At 52.0% G+C, this 26,710-nt stretch overlaps 3 protein-coding genes; 2 read left to right on the forward strand and 1 right to left on the reverse strand.

Moving 5' to 3' along the window:
• Positions 1–21,151: 21,151 nt before the first annotated feature.
• Positions 21,152–22,498, forward strand: CHC_T00003086001 (hypothetical protein). XM_005714144.1 is given in 2 exon segments: positions 21,152–21,826; positions 21,827–22,498. The coding sequence occupies 1 exon segment, from the start codon at positions 21,152–21,154 to the stop codon at positions 21,824–21,826; it is 675 nt and encodes a 224-aa protein (XP_005714201.1). The 3' UTR covers positions 21,827–22,498.
• A 2,383-nt stretch (positions 22,499–24,881) lies between these two features.
• Positions 24,882–26,014, reverse strand: CHC_T00003087001 (hypothetical protein). XM_005714145.1 is given in 2 exon segments: positions 24,882–25,507; positions 25,508–26,014. The coding sequence occupies 1 exon segment, from the start codon at positions 26,012–26,014 to the stop codon at positions 25,508–25,510; it is 507 nt and encodes a 168-aa protein (XP_005714202.1). The 3' UTR covers positions 24,882–25,507.
• Positions 26,015–26,496: 482 nt separating this feature from the next.
• CHC_T00009230001 (Serine/threonine protein kinase) overlaps positions 26,497–26,710 on the forward strand; it is a 1,869-nt gene continuing 1,655 nt past the window's right edge. Inside the window, exon 1 of the mRNA XM_005714146.1 lies at positions 26,497–26,535. Within this exon, the coding sequence (XP_005714203.1) occupies positions 26,497–26,535 (39 nt within the window). The remainder of the gene's footprint in view (positions 26,536–26,710) is intronic.

A 26,710-nucleotide genomic window follows, 5' to 3' on the forward strand; every position in this document is an offset into this window, starting at 1 on the left:
TCACAGTCTCCTCTTTGCGGGCCTTGGTTTCTGGTTGCTGGAAAAGTGGTGCACCAGAGTGGCCGCCAAGAACGGCAGTCATATGCAACACAAGCACAAGATCACCGCCGCCTTTCTCTCCTTGCGACATCGAACAAGTCCTTCCGCAGGTTGGGGTAGCTTTCGAGCGGGGTGATGCATTGGGCTTCCCCATAGTTGTCGACGCAAAGATTAGGACGATTCCATATCTTCTCTAGAAGCTCTTTTCGAGACTCTGACATACCAATTTTATCTAGCGGTGGTACCCAACCGCTTCCCAGACAAGCCGAACAAGTGTCAAGTCCACTGCCGCGGCAAGTCTGACAGTTTGCCACAATACCCTTTCCTTTTGAACTTCCCACGCGTCCTCCTCCAATAGAACGCCCATCTGATCGCACTTTAGCAATCTCCTCTTCTGTCATCGGCTTCCATTCATCGGGGAGTTTATGAATTTTGAAGGATCTGTTGGCAACCCGGCGGACAGCAGTAAATTTCTGTCTTCTCAAGGAGCCTTTTCTGACTGCATCACCTCTAATGGAAATCGATTCTTCCATTGCATCATCAAGCGCTCCATACGAGTCATCGTCTTTCTCTCTTGGCGCGTCTGCTTGCCTCGAATCTATTTGTTTCGTCAGTCCCAGAATCCGAGAGATGTTGGATGCGAGGGGGGGCCCGGCCCTCAGCAATTCTTGGTTCACGCGTCGTCTTCCTTTCTTGTGGTTCTTTCCGCTTCTGTGGATTGCCACTTCTAAGAGCTTGATTTCGCAACAACATGCTCGGTCTTGTGGAACGAGGCTGCTTCGAACGATTCCCAAAGCTTGCTTTGAGACCCTCACGAGCTATGGCCATCAATTTTTGGAAAGAAGTCTCCCCGTCGGATTTGTCTTTCGTCGGGTTGGTGTCTTGTTTCTCTTCACCATCCCGGGGAGTTGATGAATCTTCGCTGGACACAGAAGCTCGAACAGCTCTTTTCTGTGCTCTGAAGCCAGATTTTCGCGGGGCAAAGCTATTCATTTCGCTTTCATCTCCGATTTCTGCCTCCTCGAATCGATCATCCATCGCGGGATGGAACTCATTTCTGGCTCCACCGCACCGGACGGATTCTGTGCCGCTGTCTGACGAATCGTCATCAACAGCGTTGACGTCAACTGCAAGACTATCCTCATCCCCCTCGCCAGCAAGAAGATCACGGGCTCCTTTCGTTGATGCTCATGCTTTTAAATCTGCGAGCCACTTAGCGCGATCGATTTGTCCTGTCTGTGGCCTTCCCATGCCTTTTCCTCCATCTGGTTTCTGCTTCCTGGGTGCTACTCGTTTTTCATGATGCCCTGCTTTCCCAGGTCTATGGAGCCGAACAACTTGTTAACTGCATCAAATGCACTTGCGGCAGCTGTTTCCCTATCCATTCGTCTTGCTGAACCCTCTTGTGAGTTTTTATCAACTTCTGACGAGTTGCGTCCTTGAGCGTCCAAACTGGAATTATCCACGACTCGTTGTCCCGGGCCTGCCTCTTACCTAGAATAGAATCTACCGTCAATATTATCATCAATATCAATAGACTCGCCATCTCGAGCATCTGGATCCTCTAGGATAATCTCCTCATCAATTCCAGCTGAGTCACCATCGGGTTTTGCTGTTCCCTCTTCAAAGGAGTCCTCGCCCTCTGCCCCCTTCGAAGCGTTAACACTTTCTCTCCGGCGAGATCTTGGCCGCTCCGGCCGCTTTTGGGCTAGATTTGGGATATCCTGATCGCCATTCTCCTCTCCGTCAAAAAATCCGAACAAATCACTAGCAGACCGAGAGGCAGAAGCAGTTGGCTGACTTTGCTGAGGGCTTCGTCGGCGATTCTGATTGCGCTGGTTAGAACCTGGGAGAGAACGGGATGAGCGCGGCACAGCGTCTGAGTTTTCATCGGCAGGGCCCTCTGTGGGACGCCGCCATTGGCTCCGATTTGCATATGGGATAGTTCTGCGAACCGGGAGGTACGTCACGAAGCTGAGAGCTGAAGCTTGCAGTAGCGCAGACATAGCTGCCTCATGTTACCCCGAAAGACGACGCGCTCATCAAATGGGGAGCAATCAACCTCTATGCAGAAAAAGGTGTTAGTGCCACACAGCTTGTCCCTAATGACATTAATATCGCTCTCACTGACCCTCGGAAACTCGCTCCCCAGCAAATCGGACAGGGTGGTGGTAAGCGGATGCAGGCCCTGGGACTTTCCCTGCTTTACAACATTGACAACCCGGGGCGATGAATTCTTCCTGTCGTAGGGGTTTGGCTCCCCCACGTGCTCCTTGGTGCCGGCCATGTCCTTCATGTTCTTGGCCTTATCGAGCTCAAGACGCTTGCGATCGGCCTTGAGTTCTGCGCGTTCGAACTCGAGACGGGCCTTGGCGGCCATCAGCTCGAGGCGCTCGGCCTCAATGCGTGCCTTTCGCGCGCGCTCCTTGCGCTGCTCGGGGGATTCAGACGACTCGGAGGATTCGGGGATGTGAGGGAGCTGGGATGGGAGGGGGGTCTGCTCCTCCTTTGCGACGCAGATGGAGGGGCGCCGCACGACGGCGCGATGCGGGCGCTGGAGTCATCGTTTTTGATTTGCTCATCGTTTGCGTACAGATGTTGGCGGAGAAAAGTTTGCCTGGAGACAAAAGTTGTAGTACAGCTCTGTGCCTTCGCTTTTTGTCTGGACAAAAGTATTGCGTTCACCGTAGATTGCTCCGACGCCGCTATGTGGAAGGCGAGATAGGAAAAAAATCCTAGTCAATCAAAATTGATGGGCTTGCGCATCACGCAAATTTAGTACCGCTGGAGGGTACTTGTAGTTGAGCCCGTGCCGCACACTCCTCCCGGCTCCCCGCCCGTGCCGACCTTCCACCTTCCACCTTCCCAACTCAAACATCACACAGTGTGCACACTCCTGCCGGCTCCCCGCCCGTGCCGACCTTCCACCTTCCCAACTCAAACATCACACATTCTCAGCCTTCTCCACGACGACTCCTCCCGGCTTCCCGCCCGTGCCGACCTTCCACCTTCCCCCCCGTGCTGACCTTCCACCTTCCACCCCCCCGTTCCTAACTCAAACATCACACATTCTCAGCCTTCCCTACGACGACTGATCCTGACCCAAACGCATCACTCCCACCCCAGTTGCAACTCCATTTCCGACCCCTCATCCCCCCCCGTTTATTGGAAACTTGGAAACACCTGCCATGTCTGCGCCTTCTGCAGTACCTTTCGTAGTTGACCTCACAACTGGACAGCCGTCCTCACCAGCACCCCAGTCACCGCAGTCGCCAACGGACCACACACTACCACGCACCCCACTTCCTGACGCCGAACACTTACAACCCACCGGCGGCGTTGTAACACCACGGTGCACAGCACCGCTTGTTGACTTTTGTCTCCATGGGGGCCTCGTTGTGTCCAGAGGTAATACGGTATAGGATAAAAATCCTGTGCTTCCTACATTTGATTCGGCATGGGCAGGCCTGCCTTGTGTACAGTCACGGGCAGACCGTGCATTGTGCACGAATGTGAGGGATGGCCCTGAGCCCATGAGGTTGGATATTGGAAGGATGAGGGGCCGGCACAACTGGCACTTGGTTCCCGTTCAGGATTTAAGTTTTCGGAAGTATGTGCTGCAGCACACAGTGCACCAGAAAGGAGATGTGAAGCGGTTCCGTCAGCTCGCGATGCAGGATAAGGCATCGGCCATGGAAGGGTGGAGTCAGTTTGCTGCCAATAGCAACTATTGGGAGGTGCCCAGTACATTGACGTGCGGCCACACTTTCGCCAGAGATGTACTCGATTGTTATTATCTTGACGAAATGGACTACGTGTTGCAGTCCCGTCATACCCTACGTCGCCACAAGTTCCCTCTTTTCGCTGATCCATTGATGGGGCGTTGGTGGAATGCTTTCAAGCACAGAGCAAACTTCTCATACGAGCGCTATACGAGGAATCGCTATGGACTGCTTATACCTTTCGACTGTTACGAGACCATGTACTTTGACGATGCTTCGTATAAAGAGGTGTTTCCCCAATGCCCACAGTGGCTGCAAGCTCTGAAGTTCCCTGAGGGAGTTCCGCTACCACTGCCGCCGGTCATCTACTACTACCATGAAGAAATGGTCGTAAGGGAGGGAGGCGTGATGTCAGAAAGATGTCGAAGGCTTTGGCAAATGTTTCGCATGGAGATATGTACCATGTTTTGTGCGTTTTGGTTCAACGAGGCAACAAGGGGCGGCCGCCTATTCTTGGTGGACAAGGGTACCATTACAGTGCTGAAGGACGTATGCAAGGATGTGAAGTGGGCGAATGGGAGCCAGATGCTCTTTCCTCTCATGGAGTTTGTGCATAAGCTGCCACGACATCTGGAATGCTATATGGTGATCACAAATCCGTATCTATCTAACTGCGTGTACTTCCACGTGTTGCATGGAACGGGAGAGGCGGATATGAGGAAGGCAGGAGGAGAAGTGCGATACCTTTCTTTCAAATCGAGAAGGATTCGGTTGGCTGCGCGTCAGCAGCGGCGCATGGAGGAGAGGCGGTCCTCGCCTATGACCCTAAGTCTTCATCCACAGGATTTGTCGCTGGTGGAAGGCCTTCCCGCGCTCGTCATTGCCAAGCAGTGGGACCTCCACGGTAGTCTGACTGTCAGAGTGCTGGTATCATTGCTGTATGATACAGCAAGCAAAACGACCAGAACTGTTGATCAGATCTCTCAAGAAGTGGGCAGGCTGCAGCAGGAGAATTAATCGCTGCGCAGCTTCATTAATGGAACGGCAACTGGGCATCCGTCGGCTGTCCGCGCCAAACATTTACACCATAGGCCGAGTATAACCCCGTTCCATGGCCCGTTCAATGTACCTCATGTAAACCCACCCCAGAGGACGGACAGCGGATATGATGGATACAATGATGACAGGAGAGGAGAACAAAGGGGCGGCCGCCATTATTATGTTCGAGATGAAGGGGATTGGCGAGATCGGAACGAGTGGGTTGGTAGGGGACGGGATAATCGTGAACGATATCAACGTCAAGGCATTGGCTATGGCACAGGGCAGAGAATAGAAGCAAACGATGAACTTCTATACGGATACGGTTACCATGATGTTTCTCCGTTTCGTGGTCGAGCTCGGCAGACGAAATGGACTGCCCCGGAACCAGAGAGGACCAGATTCAGGCGCTCGAGTATGGACAATGACTACTAGTAAAAACTTTGGCCAAAGTGAAGTAAAGATTCATTGACTGTACCTATGCTAAATGGCGAACACACCGCCATCCACTGAAGGCTGTATCTCTCGCGCTGATGTGTCCCTGGTACGTTGCCCTTCGACACCGTTCACACCTGCTTCAGTACCATCATTGCGAGGACTCGCCCCAACGTTTAGCTCGCAGTAGAAATTATCCTTCATGCGGAGAACTGTCCCCGAAAGGGATCTGATCTGTGATGAACGACCTGGTATGAGCTCGGATAGTCTCAAATTTCCACATTTGATACTTGTGGTGTCCATGTTGTTGATATCACGTACGCGACCATTTTCACAGTTCTTCACCAAAAACTGAGACGTCAAGTCTTTGAAGACTAAGGCAATTCCGAGAATACAGCGGAGTGCATCTTTGTGACCAAGGAGGAATGAGAGTGGACTTCTTTCCGAATCGGAACTTTGCGCAAACTCCGTGCAAAACTTGGCGGCCGCCTCCACAACGTTGATAGCTTTGTTGATAACTCTCTTTTTCGTTCTGTTTCTCTTTCTTTTAGACGAACCTAAGACCTCAGTCACTTGTACCTCGTGAGAAACAACAAGAATCATGTCCTGTCGCTTCCCGTACAGCTCACTCAGAAGGTTGGAATTGTATTCATTAAGGTTGATATCGCCGGAAGACTTCGTCTTTGTGTTTTTGATGTCTTGAAGGCGGCCGCCCCTTGACTTGGAAGCATCAACTTCTGGGAACCCCCAACGAACCGTAAGCTTTGATTGATCAACTGACACACCAGATCCCGACCATGGCACCATCAGGAAACCTAATTGTTCGAGGAATGCTGACTTGCACTTCTTTCTGGACTGGTTCAAGTGCTTGCCCATAAGCTTGTATATCTTCCAAGCTCCGTGCCTGGCAACGTCCCGCGTCGTCGGAACCTCCTTTACCACAACTTTCTCTGGCGCTTGCATGTTCCCGGGCCCGGGCGTGTATTCACCATCCTCTTCTTCCCCAGAATCACTCTCACTTTCGACACCCTTCAGTCTACGTTTCGAGGCTTCAGACTTACTGTAATCTGCACCAACCCGGCGTGCTCGATGTCGGTTTCAAGGATGAATCCTTTCTTCAGCCAGTCTGGTTGGCGCAAACTCACAGCTTTCCCGGTGCAACTGAAATCGACGGGAGTGTCCGTTTTACAAGTGCGGCCCTCAGGATTTTCAGCAGTTTCACGAACGGCGTCGGCTGCGATAACATTCTGATCTGCTCTGGCCTCCCCTTCCTCGCCGTCATCCGCAAACATTCCAAGGCTGTTCAGCTGCACATTGTATATGAAGTTGAGGACAACATTCTTCTTGAAGCGACTGTGGCGTCCGCCAATACCCTCTCTGAACTGCTTTCTTGTCTCCCTTGGATTTTTCCCGCACAGCAAAACCTGTACTGCAGTTGAAAAACGAAACAAGACCCGTTCCTTGGCCAAGGTGTTATCACGAGCTGTCCGAAGAACTTCGAAAGGGTACGATGCTGCATAGAATTCGATGACAAGCATCTCGGTTGACAATAAGGCCATCACAAGGAGTGAGTTTGTCCAGAAGCTTGTTAAATCGGCTGAGGGGGGTGTCTGTGGATTTGTTAGACGTGTTCGTTCTGGACACAATGGCATGAATATCTGCTAGCTGGGTGCCCACCTCATCAAATCTTTTGTCTGCCTTATCCATTCTTTCAACAAGACTGCTTGTCAGCGTATTGAGCCTTGCATTGAGCACGCCCTCGAGTTTTCGGAACATGGACTGTAAAATGGAATTTGTAGTTGTCACCGCTCCCAATGCATGAGGTTGTTCCGTGCTTTCTATATCGATATCCAGGTCGTCTCCAGGCTGATGTCGGCTGACGCTTGTCCCAGGAACTTCCGTAATTCCTCCGTCATCGCTTTCCGAACAGTATTCCGCCCGGAGATGTTTCTTAAGCTCTCTTACGCCGCGCTCAGCCATAGCTGTGGAACCCTCTTCCTCAAACAAACTTTCGGCGTCTGATTCCAAGATGCGTGCCCGTCGTTCCATCAGTCTGAATCTATCCTTTTCTTCGCGGTCACGTCTCTCCATTTCTGCTTCTCTCTCAGCGTCTTCAGCTGCCAAATCCTCATCTTCTTCATCGTCTGAATTCATGATCATTTCTGGCACTTTGCGAACAGGCTGCTCTTGCAACGCTGTTTTTGTTCTGGGTGAACGTCGGGGCGATGGTTCTAATGTATCCTCTTGCCCCGGACGGGGAATCAGGTTTTTGACTGGTGGGATTTCTGGGGTAATTGGGTGCACTCGCGCTTGTCTAGGTACCATTTCCTCGTTCTGCAAATGAAGCACCCGCCTTGACGATCTCACAGTCGTGACTAAGCGCTCATCGCTCTGCGTTGCGTTGGATTCCGTAGCGGCCGCTCCCCGAGACTTCCGGGCTAACGCCCGGTTACGGGGGGATCTTCTACGGCTGTTTCGAGGGGTCAACTGCGAGAGAATAGCCCTTGTTTTGGGCGGAGAAACGTTTGGCAGGCGACGAACCTCCGAACTGTTGCGACGCATCTTCTTAGAGCCTGGTGAAGCATTGGCTGCTTCGGGTATAGCACGTTTCTTGGCGGCCCGTGTATTCGACATTGGGAAAAAGGGGCGGTGTTCCTCAATTTCTGGATACGAAGAACCTGCAGCTATAACAGCATGTGAAAAAGTTGGCCGGCCGGCCTAAAGGCCACCCATTACAGTATTGGTGAATATCAATGTGAAAACGCCCACAAACCTACTGTGAGTGGCCACGACTCTTCCATTTTGTTAGAAATTCCTGTTCGGGGGTGCTTGAATGAGTCGTTGGACAATAAAAATCTCCCCGGAGAATGCTTGGATTGCGGATATCTGGGGTATGCCCAGACCGAATCCGCGCTCGCCACACGACAAGGCTATTTCCCGTCCGAACCATCTCAGAGATCGCCTAACGCGTATCTTCGACAAGATAAGTGGCGTCCGCCTTGACAGAGGAATGCAACGCCTTCGGGCATGCCGAGAAAGAGAAGCGCTGCCTCTACCGAATGATTTCGTCGAGGTTCTATGGATGTTGAAAGACGATGACGACGAAGCAACGTGGTGCAGCGCGCAAGTAACGGATATTGAGGATGCTCCCGCCACGGCCGCAAACGATAAGGTTCAGGTGTTGGCGACAGCTACTTTGGAATACGAGGAGAAGGCTGCATACGGTGATCATATTCATTAAGTGGAATTCGTTGTTGGCCGTTTATTGAGACGCGCGGAGCTGGATGGAGACAAAAATAACAATCCAGTACTGACATGGCGGACGCCAGTTATTCCACAGGCTCATGACGGGATGGATGAAGCGGATAGAGACTGGACTGGAGATGATATTGCAAAAAACAGTAAGAGGCGGAGAGTTGTTGACCAGTACCGGATGAAAGAACTCGCGGATATCGTTGATCGACTGAGGAAAAGCCATGCACAAGTACTTGGCCAAGTAGACATGCTAAATCGGAAGGTCGAGCTAAACAGTTGTCGGATATCGGAGGGGCTGTCGTCGACAAGGGATGAGTCCGTGCTGAAGATAGTGAACTTTCTGCGCCACCGCCTGGAAGTCGCAGTGCAGAAGTCTCTGCGTAAGCCGTCAAGTCATATTGAACAAACGTCGGCCGACAAAATGAACATAGGGACCTTAGGGGGTATGACGCAGAGCTTCATTCGGGTCGTTGCGGATTGCGAGCTGGCAGATTTTGAGTTGATAGCGAGGAATCTATACGGCTGCATGGTCGAGGACTCGACATTGCGTCTGGTGTTCTATCCTGAGTATGCAGAGACACAGGGCCCGGCCGGGACATCGCAGACATTCTACATACTGTTCAATCGCATGGCAGGGCTTTGTTCATTTCTGGGATTATACCATAAGGCGGACCGTCTCGCGATGTTGAAGAAGGAGGGCAGTCCGGGGGTCGGAATGTTGAGGTTGATGGGTACGTATGTATATTCGAGCGATGTCGGGGCCCCCGCTGCAGTTTTTGTAGGGCACAGTTGCGGAAACACCTTCGAAAGGGATGTTGCTAACCCCAGGAGCGGAGAGCTTGTGTTGTTCAGGAACAACCGCATATGGGACTCGGAAAGCAAGACCTTCGATGCAGGCCTGCGTTGTACTAGGCGGAGGCCGTTCATAGTGGAAGACCCAAATGTGTCAAGCGCAGTTCCTCTGCCCAGTCGGGCTTTTCATTTGGTGTGGCGGAGAGCGCAAGAGGTTTCCGGGCACTGGTCTAAGAGGGACAGGAAAAGAAATGTTCGTGTTCCAGGGCAGCTGGCAGTCGTTATGCCATATGTGATGTTTGTGGGGGACTCGCATTGCGCGGACGCGCGTCGAGAGCTGAACGAAGATGCGATGAACGAAATTGTCAGTCCGGTGCACCCGGGAACTGTTGGTCAACAGGATGTGCCGGGTTCACCCAACACCGCTGGCGGTAATGTATAGTAATGTAGTTTAAGGCTACTAATAAACAACGCTGCGATACATTTACACTGAAGCGATCTCGAGTAATGAACTAAGCTCCTTCCCATTTTCCACACGTGGATGGCCACACTATGCAGCTTCAAAGTGTTGGTGCGCACCAGTACAATATCAGCCTGGATCTAGTAGAAACTAACAGATATCCGTCCTATACTATATTTTACATTAAAAATGGCTCATCAAGCTAGACCAGCGGTAGGTTTGATACGATCAGAAAAGTGTGCTGCGCGCGCGCCAAAAATCTAAAACAAATTTCGAACCACTAAATCTACCGGGCCATTCTAAAAAATCATTTCAGATATTGAAAATCTGACCTCGTAGTGTACACAAAACAGCATCTCCAACGGAACGGAGAGAGCAGGATGTCCATTGCTCTCTGGAACGTCGCTGGCGCGTTGGTTAGCCTGAAGGGCATTCTTGAGAAGCGATACAGACCTGAGTGACACGAAAATGCGGTCTTGTCGTGGTCGCACTCAGGGATAGGCATCTGCCAATATACCGAAATCGCGTCCAACGCGGAGAAAACCTTGGTGTCATCAAGCGAGTCTAGACACTCATCCATGCGCGGTAAAGGGTACGTGTCCTTCACCGTCACTGCGTTCAGCCTGCGGTAGTCTACGCAAAAACGCATTGACCCATCCGGCTTTGGCACCAGCAACACGGGCGACGCCCATTCTGACTGTGCTGGTTCTATCACTCCTGCCTCTAACATCTTCTGCACTTCTGCATCTTCTACTTCACGGGCTTTAGGCCCGGCCCGATACGGTGCTTGTGCGATGGGACGAGTCTCGGGGATCAACTCGATCCGATGGACTGTGGTATTAATTTCGCCAAGCGTCCCATCCCACATCCTTGAATACTTCTTCAACATCCGACGGAACCGCTCGCGCAGCCGTTCCGGCACGTGGCTCAGGTCGAGGTCCTCCACGTCCGGCGGTGGGGGCTCAATCCGCTGCTCCGGCTTCGACGATGCCGTCGCGGAGAGCTCTGCCGACCGTTCTTCTGGCTGGTCCTCGCGCGCTTGATCCGACGGTTCGCATCTTGTCTCGCCCTTAGGCGTCTTGGTGGAATAGGAAAATTTTCCTTCTTCCTTTCTTGAATTCCGAGAACTTCACGAATGGTGGTTTTGCTCTCGAGCGCGGCCCTCGGGTACGGTAATAATTCTGCCACCACTTGGCCTTTTTGCACCCTGACAGGGTACGTCCTAAAATTCGCAACGAGTAAACGAATGGCCTGTCAGGCTCAACCTGAACGACACCATTCGTGCACGTCAACCCGTGCCTCTCGTACAACGACGAGTACGGCTGAACCACCACCAAGCCCGCCCTCTTCGAGGTGCATTCCACGACGCGTTGCGTCCCTGGCTCGATAGTCGTGGCTCTTGCCACTTTACCTTAGGGGAAATTCGCTCCACCTTTCCATCATTGTCGTCCTCTCCCGGGACGAGATTCTTCTTCCCTTTTCTCGTCGAGAACCGCCTAACTATCGGAACCTCCGAGAAATCCGCCAACTCAACCGTTTTCTTCCTTGGATAAATTGCTTCCACAAACCGGTCACAGTAGTCCGCGCCTAGAATTAGCGGGACGGCTAGTTTTTCGCATACAATAAACTCGGCTACCGCCACAAATTTTCCAAGCCTCACAGGCATTCTAATTGTGCCGAGAGTCCGGAGTGGCCTATTGTTCGCGTCGCCAATGTCTTGGGTCGGTCCGTACGACACTAGAGATTCCATTCCAGCCGGGAGTTCCGATTTTCGCCCAAGGTTTGGTCCCGCGCCGGTGTCTAATACAGACAACACCCGGCTCATCAATCCGACCGTTGGTCCAATGTCCGCGTAAATTTTGTAGTTTTTTCGCGCAAGAACCAAAATCTTCTCGGGACACTCCCTTCGCTTAACCCTGTACCAATGCCTTCGAACTTCTTCCAGCGGATGATCTCGGGCTCGGCTCAAAATTCTCTTGACTTGGGCTGGCCCTTTGGGCTCATCCACCAATCCAACAACCTCCTCATCGAGGCCTTCCCTTCTTGCTAGAGACGGGGAACGGGACTGAGTCCCGGACGCAGTACGTTGAACCTGCACCTCTTGTGACTCCCTCGACATTCCCCTCTCTAGTTTCCCTGCGGCGGCCGGTTCTTTCTCACGTCCGACGACGCGAGCCCAGCGGCGGGCCCTCTGAAGGGTTGGGTCGACCTCGGCGTTGAAGCACTCGGCGTGCTCGCAGTCTGCGAATCGAACCAACTCTTGACCTTCAGATAACTCGTCGATGGTATCCCTAATCTCTCCATCGGAGACAACGCCTCATAATTTCCCAAAACTCGGTGCATTTCCCGGAGGGAAAGAATACACGTTGGCGGCGTGCCCCTTTTCGTAACAATGATAGCACAACAGTCCGTGCTTCTTGACGGGATATTGCGGCCTAGGTCCTCCACGGGCCGGCGGCCTTCCTTGATGTTGCGGCCTCCCCATCCAGCCTGGCCTTCGAAACGTTGTACCCTTGTCTTCCATCGGAATGCGCGGCGCCGGCGTGTGGCCGCGCCCCCAGAACATCATCACGGGATCCGTGGGCTCTGAAAACGACTCCGTCGTGTATGTGGGCGTCGGTAGAGTTGACAACCCGCTTGCCCCGTAGTCCTCGTGTCCGTAGCCCTCCGATGGCTCAATAAAATTGCCTTCGGCTACCAATGCTTCTTCATACTGATTTTCGCTGCTTCCGTGCGCACGGCGTTCATCTGACGTGGAGATTGACTCGGCTAAGTGGACGGCGGCCTGACCTTTACGACCGGGATAAGAAACCCTCGGCTTGTTCCCTTCCCTGAACGTCAACGGCGTCTGAATCGTGACCTTCTTCGTCTTCTTGTCCTTGGCGCGGCTTGCCGAGCTATGCGCCTTTGCGTAATTTACCAATCTCAAAAATGAGACATCTCGGTTATCTTGTCGATACTCCGAGACCATGGGCTTAATACTGGCATCTAGCCCCTCGATGAACATGTTCATCTGCTCCTCCATAGAATAAACATTCCCACAGCGATTACTCGCGTCTGTTAGGCGAATGTAAAATTCCATCTCGTCTTCAGACGGTCTTTGCTGAACTTCTCGCAATGCGAGTAAGGCTTGACGGATCGCCTCGTCGGTTGCGAAACTCCTCAACAACCACTGTACGGCCTCTGGCCAAACGGAAACCTTTCCGTGATGGGACCCGGCCGTCTGAGACACCGAAGTGTACTGTCTCAAGGCGATGCCGCTTAGAAATTCGGGCAACAAGCGGATCGCTTGCCCCTCGTTCATTTCTTGAGTATCAAACTCTTGAACTAATTTTGCCAAAAAATCCAACACAAGGACCCCGTCCTCACCTGTGAACATGTTGTCCTTCTTCACCTTAGGCGGAATATCTCTCATGATTTTTCGCACGGCGGTCCGCCGGGAACTTGACAAATTTGTCTGCCGGTTCCGCAAGCGGTACGTTCGGTACGAAAGTAATTTCTTGAAGAGGTAGTTGGTCGGATTTAGCTCCTCCAACTCCTCCCATCGCGGCCCGTGTCGCGTTGCGACGTCCTCTGGCTCGGCGTCCTTGTCTCTCCGCGAGGTGGACGAAGTGATCCCGCCTCGTCTGGAGGTAATTTTCTTGCCCTGCGAAATTCCTTTTCCTTCCTCTGAACGATGTTTGGAATTGCTGGCATGGTTCGACGAACCGTCGTCACCATCTTCGGAAAGGCCATTCGACTCGGTCATTGAGTCTTGGTCCTCCGGCTCGTCACTACCGTGACTCTTGCTCCTGCGTCGCAGATTCTTCTTCGAAGTCTTCGATTTGGAACTCCGCTGTAAAGCGGCCTTGTCCTTCTTCGATCGACGGTCGCCTTCTCGACCCGTTGGGAGCGGCTCTTGCCCGGCGGCCTGTTCAAGATCCTTGAGACGATGAGCGGCGCGGTCAAACTTGTCGTCGATACTGGCTCTAAATTTCCCCAAGGACTCCAAAGCTTGATTCGCGTCGCGCCTTGCGTCCTTAACTGAAATTTTTAACGAAGCTAGGACCTCCGGCTCCAGACCGTCGGTCGCATCACGTCGCTCCTTCTCGACGAGATTCACTCGAGCCGATAGCTCTCCTAAAACGGTGTGGAACTCGGATGCTTGCAACTCCAGTTGCTTCCGGACGAGGGCTAATTCAGCCTCGAGACTTTTCGTCATCTCTTGGCGAATTTCCTCGCCCATCTTCTCGAACCTGTAGGATAGGTTATCCTTGTCGGTTTCAATCCCCGTCGGGGATTCTTGACCTTCGGGATCCGTGGCCGTATTGGCCTGGCTTCGGGTGCGAGGACCTCGCAGGATCCTCGACGCCCTTGCCGATCCGATTCTGCTCGCCCCGGGACCGACTTCCCCGGGGGCGCTTGTCGACATGGTTCGTTTCCAAAAACGAACCTAACTTAACACAAAAAAAAGAAAACGCTACAGCACCTAAATAAACTTACGTCGCAGAGACAACTCCTGTAGTCCGTTTCAGCTTACGCAGTTTCTAGGTCGGGTCTCCTGTACGCAGTTCTAGGTCGGGAGAACACTTTTGTAGTGCAATGCGCCTGTCAGGCAGAGACCGCGGTCCAATGGTCCAGCAAAAACAACAACAGCAACAAAAAGAAGAACTGCCGATGGCACAGCGCTACGGAGTGTTCGAAGCTCCCTGTCCTCTTTAAGCGGGTTTGCAGCCCGCAATAGCTCGGATCCCTGATAGGGGGGGGGCAAAGAGAAGGGCCCAGCCCGGGGTCGGTAAATGGTGGTAGAGACTTGTAAAGGCAACTGCTCGACGAGTTCGGAGGGGTGTCTAGGTAAACCTAGTCCGATGGGTCGTAAATCCAATGCTCGAAGAGCGCCTTGTACACCTTATACCCTTGATAAGGTCTTCGACGGGGGCGTCGCAACGTAGCCCGTCGGGAAAGAAGAAAACGTAGCAGCGCTACACCGTCGTACTGCCCGATGGCAAAGTACCAACACCGGATCGGTCGCAACCAGATTCCGATGGAACCAACGCTGAGAAAAGCACCACTGGTGCACCAACACAGAAGCCCGATGGCTAATGACGTCACGTTGCGGATCGCAATCCTACAAGGTGGGACCAACTCAAGATTAAGGGAAATTAGGATAGGGAAGTGAAGGAAAATTGATAAGGAAAAAAGGGACCCCCCAGCGCAAAGGATAAAGTAATCTGTAGTTAAAGGGAATGTCTTGTAAAAGACAGACTTCAACCAAGGCGATATCAGACTCTGGCAACTCGGGTTGGTTTATTGACTTGTTCGGTCAAAGGGCTAAGTTATATAGAGCCCCGCCGGGGCGAGTACAGTAGCTCCCGGCTCTAGATTCTAGATCTAATTAGTAAATAAATTAAATAATTAAAATAATCGTGCGCTTCGTCGCACACGTGTGTCCCCCAAACCCGGACTACAGTATCCCATATTTTTCCTTTTTCACTTCTTTTCACCCCCCTTTTCAGGTGCGTATTGCACTACACTCGCCCATCCGGGGACAAAAGCTTTCGGAGAGCTTGCCACTCTGGTCATAAGCGAATGCACTGCTTGATCTTTCAGACAATTACCACTCCTGATGGTCTCATATTTTCTTTATATGGGCCCGAGGTTGGGCGCTGGGCATGATATGACACTGTTACGTAATAGCGGCGTTGAGGATATATTAGAATCCACGTTGAACATTGAGGGGAGGCAATACTACATATATGGAGATGCAGCATATGTTTTGCGCCCGTGGCTCTAAACAGCTTTTGACGGGTCAAGCTCTTCAGAACAACATCATGCATATAAAAATCCATGAGCAAGGCGCGAGTGGCCGTGGAATAGAAATATAAAGACCTTAAACAGATGTGGGTGCGAAATGACTTCTATCGCTTCCTGTCTGTGCGCAGTTTACCGGTCGGATTGTTTTGCATTGCGTCAGCAATTTTACTGAACCTTAAGACGTGAATCGAGAAAGGACGACAAATTTCAAAGTATTTCATATATGACGCGCCTAGCTTTGAGTACTAAAAGGCTTTGTAAATATGTACATGTATAGTATCACTAGAACCTCGTCTTGGGAACCATGTCGTTTTACTGCGGCTTCGTTGCGAGCAATTCAAGAATAGAAACCATTTGTCTACGCTCCGCTATCCATTGCTTGCGCTCCTCGATTATTTGTTTTCGCTCCTCTCTCTCAAAACCAAAACGATTCTTATCAAAGCCAAGCTTTCTACACGTGGAAGCTTGCAAGGCCTCAAACCCCCAGGACTCTTTTCTTGTCTTTCGCGTTCCAAATCAACTCTTTGCTCTTCGAACACCATCCGCTTACTCTCTATCTCTTCAAGACCGTAAGCATTCTCTAAGATACCTGTATTTAGTTCTAGTTAGAATTCAAAAGCTCGCTGTTACGTGAACGCTCAAATTCGTTTGCGGAGCTTGGTGCACTTTTTGCTTCATCACCCACTTGATCCGATCCATACCGTTCATCGTTCGAGCTCTTTCGTTTCAGAGCCATGCCGCGAATGGTTTCTCCAGCAGCTACGAAATGCTTTTCATGAAGGTTTTGCTCATTTTTCTCCGCTCCTGCAATTTCTTCCTTCTCATCAACTTTTATTATGAGATCATCAAGAAGTTGCTCTTTCTCCCGTTCTTTTCAATTATTACCGAGGCAGAGGCAGTCCGTTTAACAGAAGCACGGCGATGAGAAACAAGGCGCTTGAAGCAGTCTGACCACGTTTTACCGGAGATTTGTGGAGGTGCGGGTATCTGCTTCATACATGTCTTGAGAACGTCCTGGTACAAAGTTTTGGCCATCCCGCGGTCGAGAGTACGCGCGTCTGCGCTGCGGACGGCCCGGAGAATGAATATATCATATGTTTCCGAAAATGGAAAGCCCTTCCGTTTTGGGTATGAGGTTTCGAATGGAGGAGGCTCCAGAGGTCAAGTAGTTCGGTGGTTTGAGGGGTGGTGATCGCGGGCTCCCTAGCAACCTCACCTGGTTTCGGAGAGCCTGTGATGACTGTAGCCATGATGGATGGTTTCCTGGAATATCCTGAAACGACTCTAGATGTTAACGGCACAGAGGGGTTTTGTTCTGTACCAGGCAACATTTCCCACCAGAACGTACGGAGTTAAGTTCATGTTGAAAGACGATCGTACGAAATTTCGTGACCAACTATCGTACGATATCTAGTACGATAAAGCCACTAGTGCCACGGGTAGTACGTTTCGTACGTGGCGGCGAAATTCTGTACGAAATTCGATTTTGCGTAAGCCCTCTAATACAGCGGTGGCAAAATATAGCCCATGTTGGGTTTCTGAATGTCCAGCTTGAATTATTTCTTTGTGCTCGAAAAGAGATGCATATGTTGCTGGCACAATCGACGCTGACACCAATCCAGCTGTCCGTTTCGCAAAAGCTTAAATATATTCTGCGTTATGATAAAAAACGTACAGAACCCCCGGCTAAAAGGTAGAAACACTTGGAGAAAATGCTAATTGTGACGATCGCAGAGACATTTTTAGCTTGTACGACATCTACGCAGCGTTTCTGCATAGAGTTGACCAAGGCCTCCAGCTTTTAGTTGATAACTTGTTCCAAGCTACGACGATACAGTTCACAAGAGAGTTACTGCCCTCAAACTGCCCTTGATTGGCATAAACCTTTCTGACCAGTATACCCCACAGAAACGCGATTGGATTAAGGTCCGGAGAGTAGACAGGGCAATCAAGACCGTTTATAAAGTTGTCTCTGAACCAAGATTTTGCCACCAACGACCGGTAGCAAGGCGCTACATCTTGCATAAACGTCCAATTAAGGAGAAGGTCACTGTAGTACAACGGCGCGAAGGCAATCGCACCACCGCTGCCGCCCCGGGATACAGTATGATGGGCTGTAAGCGCGAGAATAACTGTAAGGAGTTATATTTACAGCACACGGCCAGTGCGGAGTACAGTGGTACCCCGCTGGTTACACGTGTAGGATCCGAACGGTAAGTAATTAGTAATTAGTAGTTAATGGCACAAATTAGCCAATTTAGCACAGTAGCTGGTATACAGTAAGTAACAGCTACTGTAGAGGGACAGGTGTCCTGGCGTCCCACTTAGGGGTTAAGACCGGGGGCACCTGCCCCGTTCCAGTAAACGAGAGGCAGACTCGCCTCCCTTCCCTTTACGGCTAAGTGCTAACACCGTTCCGGTTTTCCTTTAGTTCAGGCTTCTAACCCGTGACCGGCCGTCCGGATCTGACACCACCGACCGGCTGCGCGTCACCGGCCACGTGAGCCTTCCCTCTTTTCGAGTCCTTCCGTACGGTTCGCGCTGGCGTGGGTTACCCAGCGTCGCGCGCTCCCTTACCTCTAACCCCCCTCGTTCCGAGTGGTCGGGACGAAGGTAGTAATACCACAGTCACCAGAAAAGGAATTAAATGCTCTCGTAATGTGTCGAAATACTTGTTGCCGTTCTGACTGACGCTCAATATCACTAGAGATGACATTATCGAGCCTGTGAAACAACCCCAAACCTTGACGCTGCCCCCTCCGCTGTGGTGGTTCGAAAACTACTGCTTCTCTCCACGTAAATCATGCGATTGGTTCGCCAGCCCGTCGGAACCGTCAAAAGTAAATGTTTTTCTTCGAACCACACGATTCTGTCCCACTGACAGTGCGTGCAAGTCATCTTCCCCATACACCATGTCAGTAGTTGTTTTCATGACGTTCTCGCATTGCTAGAGTTCTTTGCAGGCGCTTGTACCGCAGATGCGAGATATTTTGCAGAAATTGACGGACCCTGTAGTATAACGACCGGCGCGCGCGCGCGGAGGTTATTAACCAAGCGGCTGTGCACGGAGCACACGTGGGTGGGTGTGGACACGTGCAGGGAGCGCACGCGTGTACCGACCGGTCGTGGCGTGGCGCACGTGTACAGTAGCACACGTGTTGTCCGTGCGATAGTCTACGCGTATTACGTGTGCGCGTTAGCACACGTGTAGTCCGTGCCGTAGTCTGTAAGCAACACGCGTGTACAATAGTGCACACGTGTAGTAGCAGCGTCCGAGCGGTAGTAGTAATTATGGCGCTAGCTTTTTAATTGTGTCCAGTACCCGGCACGCAGTAGGTGGCAGGTACTGTACTACTGTACTGGGACAGGTGTCCGAGGCGTCTCTCTGAGGGGTTAAGACCGGACACCCGTCCTCACCAGTAAACTGGGGCAAGCTCGACCCCGTCTCCTTCGCGCCTAATCTACGACCGTTCGGTTGTTTATCCGCGCACTGGCTTCTAATCCGTTACCGGTCGCTCCCGTTTACGCACCACGGGTTGACTGCGCGTAACCGGCCAGTGAGCCTCTCTCTTTTCGCGAGTTCGATCGTATCGGATCTATTCGCGCCGCGCATCCGCGTCGCGTGCTCCCTCTACAAGGGTACCGCCTCTCACCCAACTCAGGGCACAGAGGAGTTATCCCACAGACCCGACGGACTTGGACTCGGACTTGTAGAGCCTTAACGATACAAGATGAGCTCAAGTTTCCTTCTGACGCGGCACGAATAGTTTACAAGAGTCAGTTAGTTTCCGGGGTCTTCCTGGACATTGCTTGATGCCGTACCGGGCTCCTTGCTTTAGAAAAGCATGGACTACCATCCTAGAGCGTTCTAGCTCCCTGGCGATCGCTGTAACTGACGAGCAGTTTGAATGGCGAGCCAAAATTTGTCCCTTCTCAAAGTTTGTGAGACTCTTTTTGCGAGCCATGCTGGAGTTGAAGCTACCTCCCAGTTCTTTTACAATTGAAGCCTTTTGCTTGCCGCTCTTTATAAGGATTATATAGATTGAGTTTCGCGGGAATCGTGCAAACAGTTTCTGCTCTGTCGGGGTTTGACTGCAAGTGTTACTATCTGTTTTGCCGGGGGTTCTGCACGTTTTCTATCATAACGCAGAATATATTAAAGCTTTTGCAAAACGGACAGCGGGATTGGTGTCAGCTTCGCCTGTGCCAGCAGTGCTGCGGCCCTTTTTTTGAGCACAAAGAAATACTTCAAGCTGGAAATTCAGAAACCCAATATGAGCTATATTTTTTGCCACCACCGTATAAGATTGCACCGTTTTACCGCTCTGGCGGTGGCACGCAGCATGTTCAAATACAGAGCTGTTTTTCAGTGCAGTACACGTGTAAGGTAGTCTGTGGTCAGATGCACACAACCACGAAAAGTTCATTGAAAATGGCAAAAACTATTCATGTTTTTTGTGCTTGCCGACGCAAAGGCTCACCAGCGGACCGCTGGAACGGAGGCTGAACCAATAGGCCCGCTGTTACTCGAGATTCGCCCCCAGTCGGGGCACACCTCACACCCGACGTGTACAACTATCACTGCCCTCCGAACCCCGATAGACAGTGAGCTGCAATCCCCTTACGCACACACACTTTTTATGCAGTCGCACAACGTGCTTGGACTTCGGAAGACGCTCATCGCCCATTCCTGACTTTCTTCTTGCCCTTCACATCTCACTTCGACGCTACTGCATCCTGCGCTCTCTTTCTACACTTCCTCGCAGCTTGTTCTCGCACACAACTCTTCCACCGCCGCTCCTATAATACGGTTGTTTCCCGAACATATTGTCTCCTATTTTCTTCGGCCAAACCGCCCGTTACGCTGCACCTGGTTCTTCGGTTCTTCGTGTCTTTCACTTCGGTCGTTACCCGTTTTCTTTACACATCCGCTATCGTCGCTCGACCCCAAATGACAGGCGCGGCGCCCGCCGCGAACGTGCCATCACGTACTGGACCGGTCCCTTCTGGTCTGGTGGCCAATCCTACCCAGTCACCGCCGGCAACCCGCCCATCGCTTCAGGGCGGCGTTGAGAAGCGTCGCGCTGGTAAATATACCCATCCATTCGGCGGTATGCGACAGTTTGCGGAAGCTCGCGCCGGTCATTCCGGTTGGGATATTCTCTGTCTCACTTTTGACAATCTCGACCAGCGGAAGGCAGAACGCTCAAAACTCGCCGACCAGATCTCAGAAATATACAAGGAGCAGTTTGTTCGTGTTAACAAGCAACAAGGTAAAGGCCGCCCAAAGGCGAACAACATATCCGCTGCTAAGAAGACCGTTCGCATGATTGCTGAGCGTATTTTACTTTCACTCGAGGCGCGAGCTACGCAAGATCTCTTCAAGGAGGTCTTGGAAAACAGGAAAAAGTCTGAGAAGGAACTCTCGCGACTTCGTCATATTCACAACTGCGGCCGTGAGAATCCGAAGCTCAGCTACGACGAGATTCGTTCAATCGCTCGCGCTCGTCTCTGCACCATGGGCGACGGAGCTCCAGCACCTGACAGTCCTTCTGCCTCTGGCCCTAGCGCAGAGAGCCCAGATTTCGAGTCTGACAGTGACATCGTCGAGATTGACATGATTAAGCAGGCCATCGTGGAGATGCGGGCAGACGAAGTGGCTAAGGGATTTACGCCTAAGTTGCTTAACAGTCGGTGGGTTGAACGGGTCACAACAGCTTGTAAGAAGCTTGTCCAGGAATCATACAGCCGCCAGTTTGTTCCAAGAACGAAAGTCTACGGTTGCAAGCACTTCACCCGGAAGAATCGCATCTTGATGGTTTGTTGCGGTACGTTTCCTGTTTGTCGAATGTGTCATATACAAGACCGCAACCGCATTCACGACGTTCGCATCGAACCAGTCCGAACTATGCTGTGTATGATGTGTGGAGAAGTGCAGCCGAAGACCCAGAACTGCCGGAACTGCAACGAATGCTTCGGTTCGTACTACTGCGACGTGTGTGGCATTACGGATGACACGCCAGGATATGATTTGCGCCATTGCAACAAGTGCAACGTATGTATGCCAGGTCTCACTTTTCATTGCGATCGATGCAAGAGCTGCGTTCCAGCGACACCTGATCATGATGCGATTTGCAGTGGAGGACAGGACGCACCAAGCGAGAACAATCAGCAGAGCGTAGAGTTGCCACATGTGAACAACATTGCAAGTGCAGGTGAATCGATGGACCCCTCATTCGAGGCAATAGCTTCTAGTGAAGCACGTGGGAATCAGCTATTTTCTGGCTTGTGACAGTTATTCTTTGCAATGGTCCTATCCATTGCACTGCGAACATACTGCTCGCTATGATTTGCTTTTAATCTATCCCCATTTCCCACCCTGATCCCATCTACCTTTTTTCTGTTTCCTGCTATTTCGACCATATCCCATCGGCTACGCCTCAGCTCCCGTTTTGTCTTCTCTTCGTTGATTATTAGAAGTTCTCATGTTTTCTGTCTTGAGTCAAGCCCGTGATTTTGCGACGTAATTTGAGGTAGTTGTGGTCGCCTGAGAAAGATTGTTTTACAATCTTACTTGCGATGATAAGTTAATGTTTTAATGTAGGTGCTTGTACAGTTCTGTGCCGACGTCAAGGAGGAGAGACTTGCGCGTCAAATCTACCAGTTTGTTGTTATTGTTGTTACAGAAGAGTTTATTGCGTTTCCCGTCAACCGTACGGATGACGTCAATCATTTTCATTTATCATGACTTGGCCCCCCCAGAGAGTGAGCAGCTGCACGAACTGCTGAAATAGGCTTGTTTTCGGTTAGATAACTATTTCAAACTGCTTCAAACATGTTGTATTCAAGGCAGCACCCATTGACGGGGCTCTTGAAGAGTGTGATTCGACATATTTCGAAGAACAGCTTGGTGCAGCGAAGAAGAGTGATAAAAAATGTGGAAAGTATGCGAGTGACATGGAAATATTTGTACGGTGAAGTGCAGACCAAGTACGTGTTATTGATTTGTTTCTTGAGAATGCAGATGAGTTAGATAGCGTACAAGGCGTGTTAATTTGACTTGTCCTTTAAACGTGGCGACGCCAGTGCGCGATTGCCCGCGTCTTCCGTCGCGAAGGTAGCACATGCATGAGGGACGTTTTTGAGGGGATACGAAGGAGGTTGTGAGGGGTAAAGTTATGTTTAGCTTGCTAGAGACGCGGTGTTAGAGCTATACACTTGCACTCGGTACGAGGAAAGCCGTGGAAACTAAAGGTTTCGGTCAGAGGCGGCAGCTGAAGAGGGTGTACAGTAAAACGACAACTAAACGAAAGTGTGAATAAACCTCTTAGGCCTTAACACCAGAGGGACGACAAGAGGAGAAAAGCTGTTCCTCACACGAGCGGTAGCGGTAGGGTGTGAATGGTTGAGGCAAGCAGATAAATTCTGGGAGTAAATAGAATGCAAAGACGGCTACAGGGCGTGTATGGACAGGAGAGGGATGCAATTGAGCGACAGATTCATATCACGGCGACATGTGGCAACAAGGCACTCGCCGGCCGGGAAAGGACTCGTGATCTGGTAAGATATGTAACTTCTTTCACTTGAGGTAAACACACGCGCTGTTCTGTGGACAAAATGATGACAAAGTGGGAGGACAGACAGACAAAGAAGGATACCGGGGCAGGCGGTCTCGTCAGGTGTATTGAAGGTCAGCAAGGAAGCAGGGCTCGGCTGATGAGTCCCATGACGGGCCCAGACAATGGTCCATACCGAACATTTCATATCGCAGTTGCAAAAGAACAAAGGGCGAGAGCCGCTAATGCCCACGACAAGGTGCTGCAGAGGGAAAACGCGGCAGTCGGGGTGTTTCAAATGGACAACCCCGTAATAGACATGCCTCTGGCAGGCCTTGGATTTTTTGGATGCAGCTCTTTGCAAGCGGGGCAAGACGGGATTGGACCGGGGGCCCCCTTGAAGCCTTTTCTTACACGTATTCTTGCTCCAACTCGACCGGACAAGCACCTTATTCAAGGTACTACTACTGTACTGCTTGCGCAGTGCTTTTTAAAGCACTGTTACCTGCAGTTGCGCAACCTTGTTGTGGGGTCAAGACGGGGCTTCCGGGGCCAGGGCAAGCAAACTGCTGAGCGAAAGAAGATGTCTGAGTGGGTTACCCGGTGGTCATTGCGCCGCCAAAATTGCTGGAGAGCACTGTAATAAGCACCTATTGCTTACACTATATGTACTCGTCTAATCTTCATACATCTCCGGTGTCCATGCTTTCCTATGTCATTTGAAAAGCCCCATTTTGTATCCAGGTCCAACTCATCCTTGCTGTATGGGCCCGCGGTGTGCAGATCTCCGGATATTGAAGCTGTTCAAATTATCTAACAATGCTAATGCCACAGTAGAAGCTCGACGTCCGATGAATGAGCCAGGGTCCGGGACACTTGGGAGTGGGGATCGTGTACTGTGAATCAGTCCTTACCTGTAAAGTACTACATACAGGCCTCCGTAGCTCTGGCGCTCATCTTGCGTAAGATATTGCTATTTGTAATTGCTATTTGTAAACTGTGCTCCCTAAGGCCCTTCCTCGACCCCCTTTGGACTCATCTAAGATGAGTCATGTTCGTCGGTGTACGTCGGTCGTCTGACAAGTGTAGCGCACGTCGCGCTGGTGCGCAGTTATATGCTACACGAGTCACACGTGTGCAGAAAGGCTTCAGATGAAAGAGTAGGAAGCAAATGCGTGGTTTTGATTGGTGTGTGTGACAGTGTCGTATGCTTCCACCCGCAACATAACGAGATATTCGTTACATGATTAGAACACTTGTCACACAAGGAAAGGACGTGGGGAACCGGGGCCCTTGCGAATTTGTGAGGAAGAGAACCCTGAAAGAGTGGATGAAAGCCGTACAGTATGTAGTCTTGCACACACAAAAAAGAAAAAAAACATGGGCCAAATGTGGAGCCTTGGGCAACGTCCGGATGGGCGTGCTCGAATAGGGCCTAGCGGATGGTCGTGATTGGACGAGGAAGGCGCATAGTGGGCACAATAGATGGCGCGGAGCGCATGAGGAAAGCGGCGCATGCGCCAAGGGACCAGGTTTCACGGCGGCGTGACCTGACCTTGCAAGGGACGCCGGCGGTGGGCGCAGCGGAGTGAGCTATGGTGGACGATGTGGGGTACACGTGTAATATGTAACGGGAGATGCGTCTCTCCGCCTCCCGGCCTATGCCTCTCTCGGTCTGAGCCAAGAGGCGTATTCTGTGTTTGGAGCTAGGAAAGGGCAGGGTTGAGAGTTGGGCTTGGCTCTACACTGCTGTCGCCTTGAGATGAGCGCTGGTGGCTGGTACAATAGAAATTGAAAGATAAACTGTTTAGTATGTACGAAAAGGTCATCACATTAACAAGAAAGAACATAGACGATAGTACAGACATGAGTATCCCATGCTAGCACAAATCCCAGAGAGCGAGGAAGAGAGAAAAGAAACCGTCACGAGAAATACATTGACGATTGACATAAAACCCGAAACTACGGAACAACGGCAATAAGTAAGGTCGCGCCAACTTCGCGAAGGCCGCACTATGGTCACAAGCCGGCACCACCGCCCTCCCTAAGCATACTTTCCAGCAAGTGCTTCTCCTTCCTGAGCGTCTCGAGTTCACGACCCTGGGTGTCATTGACCCTTGCAAACGACACGCATCTGTCGAGCAGTTTAGCGGTCACGTCCCTAAGGTCCTCGAGCTCCCCCTGAATGTCATGAATGGTGGCCTGACGACGCGCGCGACTGCGCTTGGCGCTCTCCCTGTTGCGCAGTCGTCGCTTGTAATGAACCAAGGCGCGCTCGTCCTCGTTCATGCGACGAACTTCAGCACTGGTGCTGCCGGCTAAGTCGAGCAACATCTCTGCTGGGAAGGTGTCTGCGTGCTCTTGTGAGGTGGGCGTTGCGCTGTTCCCTTGGACAGCTTCTTCAGCAGGGACGGCTGTCATGGACGACGACGGGGAGACGGAAGTGAGCGGGGAGGTCTTCTTGGTTGGAGTGGGCGACACTGCGCGACGCTTCTTGGCAGGGCTTTGTGGGTGATGAGGAGCGGGACGGGTCTTGATAGTTGGGGAGGGGAGGGAGGCGTCGTCGCTCTCCCAGTCGTCGGGGTCTGGGTCGGTCGAGTCGCTGAGCAGCGAGCTAGAGCGGGAGCGGGAGCGAGGGCGGGTGCGCGAAGAAGGGGAGGAGGTCGCGTGGGGCGTGGTCGTTTGGCGGTGTTCTGCGGACACGGCGGCAAGTTGGGCAGCAGCCGCGGTAATTGCGGTGAGGCCCATGGCTGTGGGGAGGGAGTGGAGGAATGTCGGGGCAGGGAGGGGCGTAGGGGGGGAATGAAGTAAGCGTGTGAGTAGGGAGGGCGGGCGGGAGGGCTGTTGAAAGGTGATAAATGATTATGGGGGTTGGGGTGTGGAAGATGGTGAGGGAGGGACGGCGTGAAGTCGAGGCAGAGCATAGATAACGGTAGAGAGGGGTCGTTAGGGTGCTCGGGGAGGGGGTACGGGGGGCGGCGGGGTGTTGGGTTTGGCTGGGTTGGCGGGAGTGACGGGCGGAGACGGCGGGCTTGTGGAATGGGCGGTGGGAGGGCGACAAGTGGGTAGGTGGAAGCGCAGCGACGGCGGCGTGACGCGCGAACGGGGGACGGACACTTGGCGCTTGGTAGAAAGGTGCTGATTACAGTGGGTGGGTACAGGGGGAGCTGTAATGAGGACCCGATCGGGGCCGATAGGGAATGGCCGTGGTGATGAAAACTGGCGATGCATTTCTTGGAACAGAACGGCGACCGCGCGAGCTCGCGACACCGGGCCGCCGCTTACCGGACATGCAGAAATAATCACAAATCATTCCTACTTTTAGTTTATCGCCCCCTCCGTCATTGGGCTTTCACTTATCGCAACGGCCCTCTTCATTTCTTCCGATTTTCACTCCGACCAACCAATGCATTCCGCACCTTCACCTCCCGCCCCTCAATGCCACGTCTTCCCTGATAATCCCCCCATCCTTTCCATACCCCGCCCCCGCAGCGTGCTGCTCCTCACCCCATCCTCCCCTTCCCACCCCATCCCCCCCTCCCCACCCCATCCTCCGCCTCCTCACCCCTCCACACACACCCCCCCCCCCCCCCCCCCCCCCAAAACCCCCATAAAACAAA

The sequence above is a fragment of the Chondrus crispus genome, genomic scaffold (assembly GCF_000350225.1).
Source record: "Chondrus crispus Stackhouse genomic scaffold, scaffold_172, whole genome shotgun sequence".
NCBI lineage: Eukaryota > Rhodophyta > Florideophyceae > Gigartinales > Gigartinaceae > Chondrus > Chondrus crispus.

Coding starts and splice junctions, on each gene's coding strand:
- CHC_T00003086001 (XM_005714144.1), top strand. CDS start 21,152: ATGATTAAGCAGGCCATCGTGGAGATGCGGGCAGACGAAGTGGCTAAG.
- CHC_T00003087001 (XM_005714145.1), bottom strand. CDS start 26,014: ATGCTCTGCCTCGACTTCACGCCGTCCCTCCCTCACCATCTTCCACAC.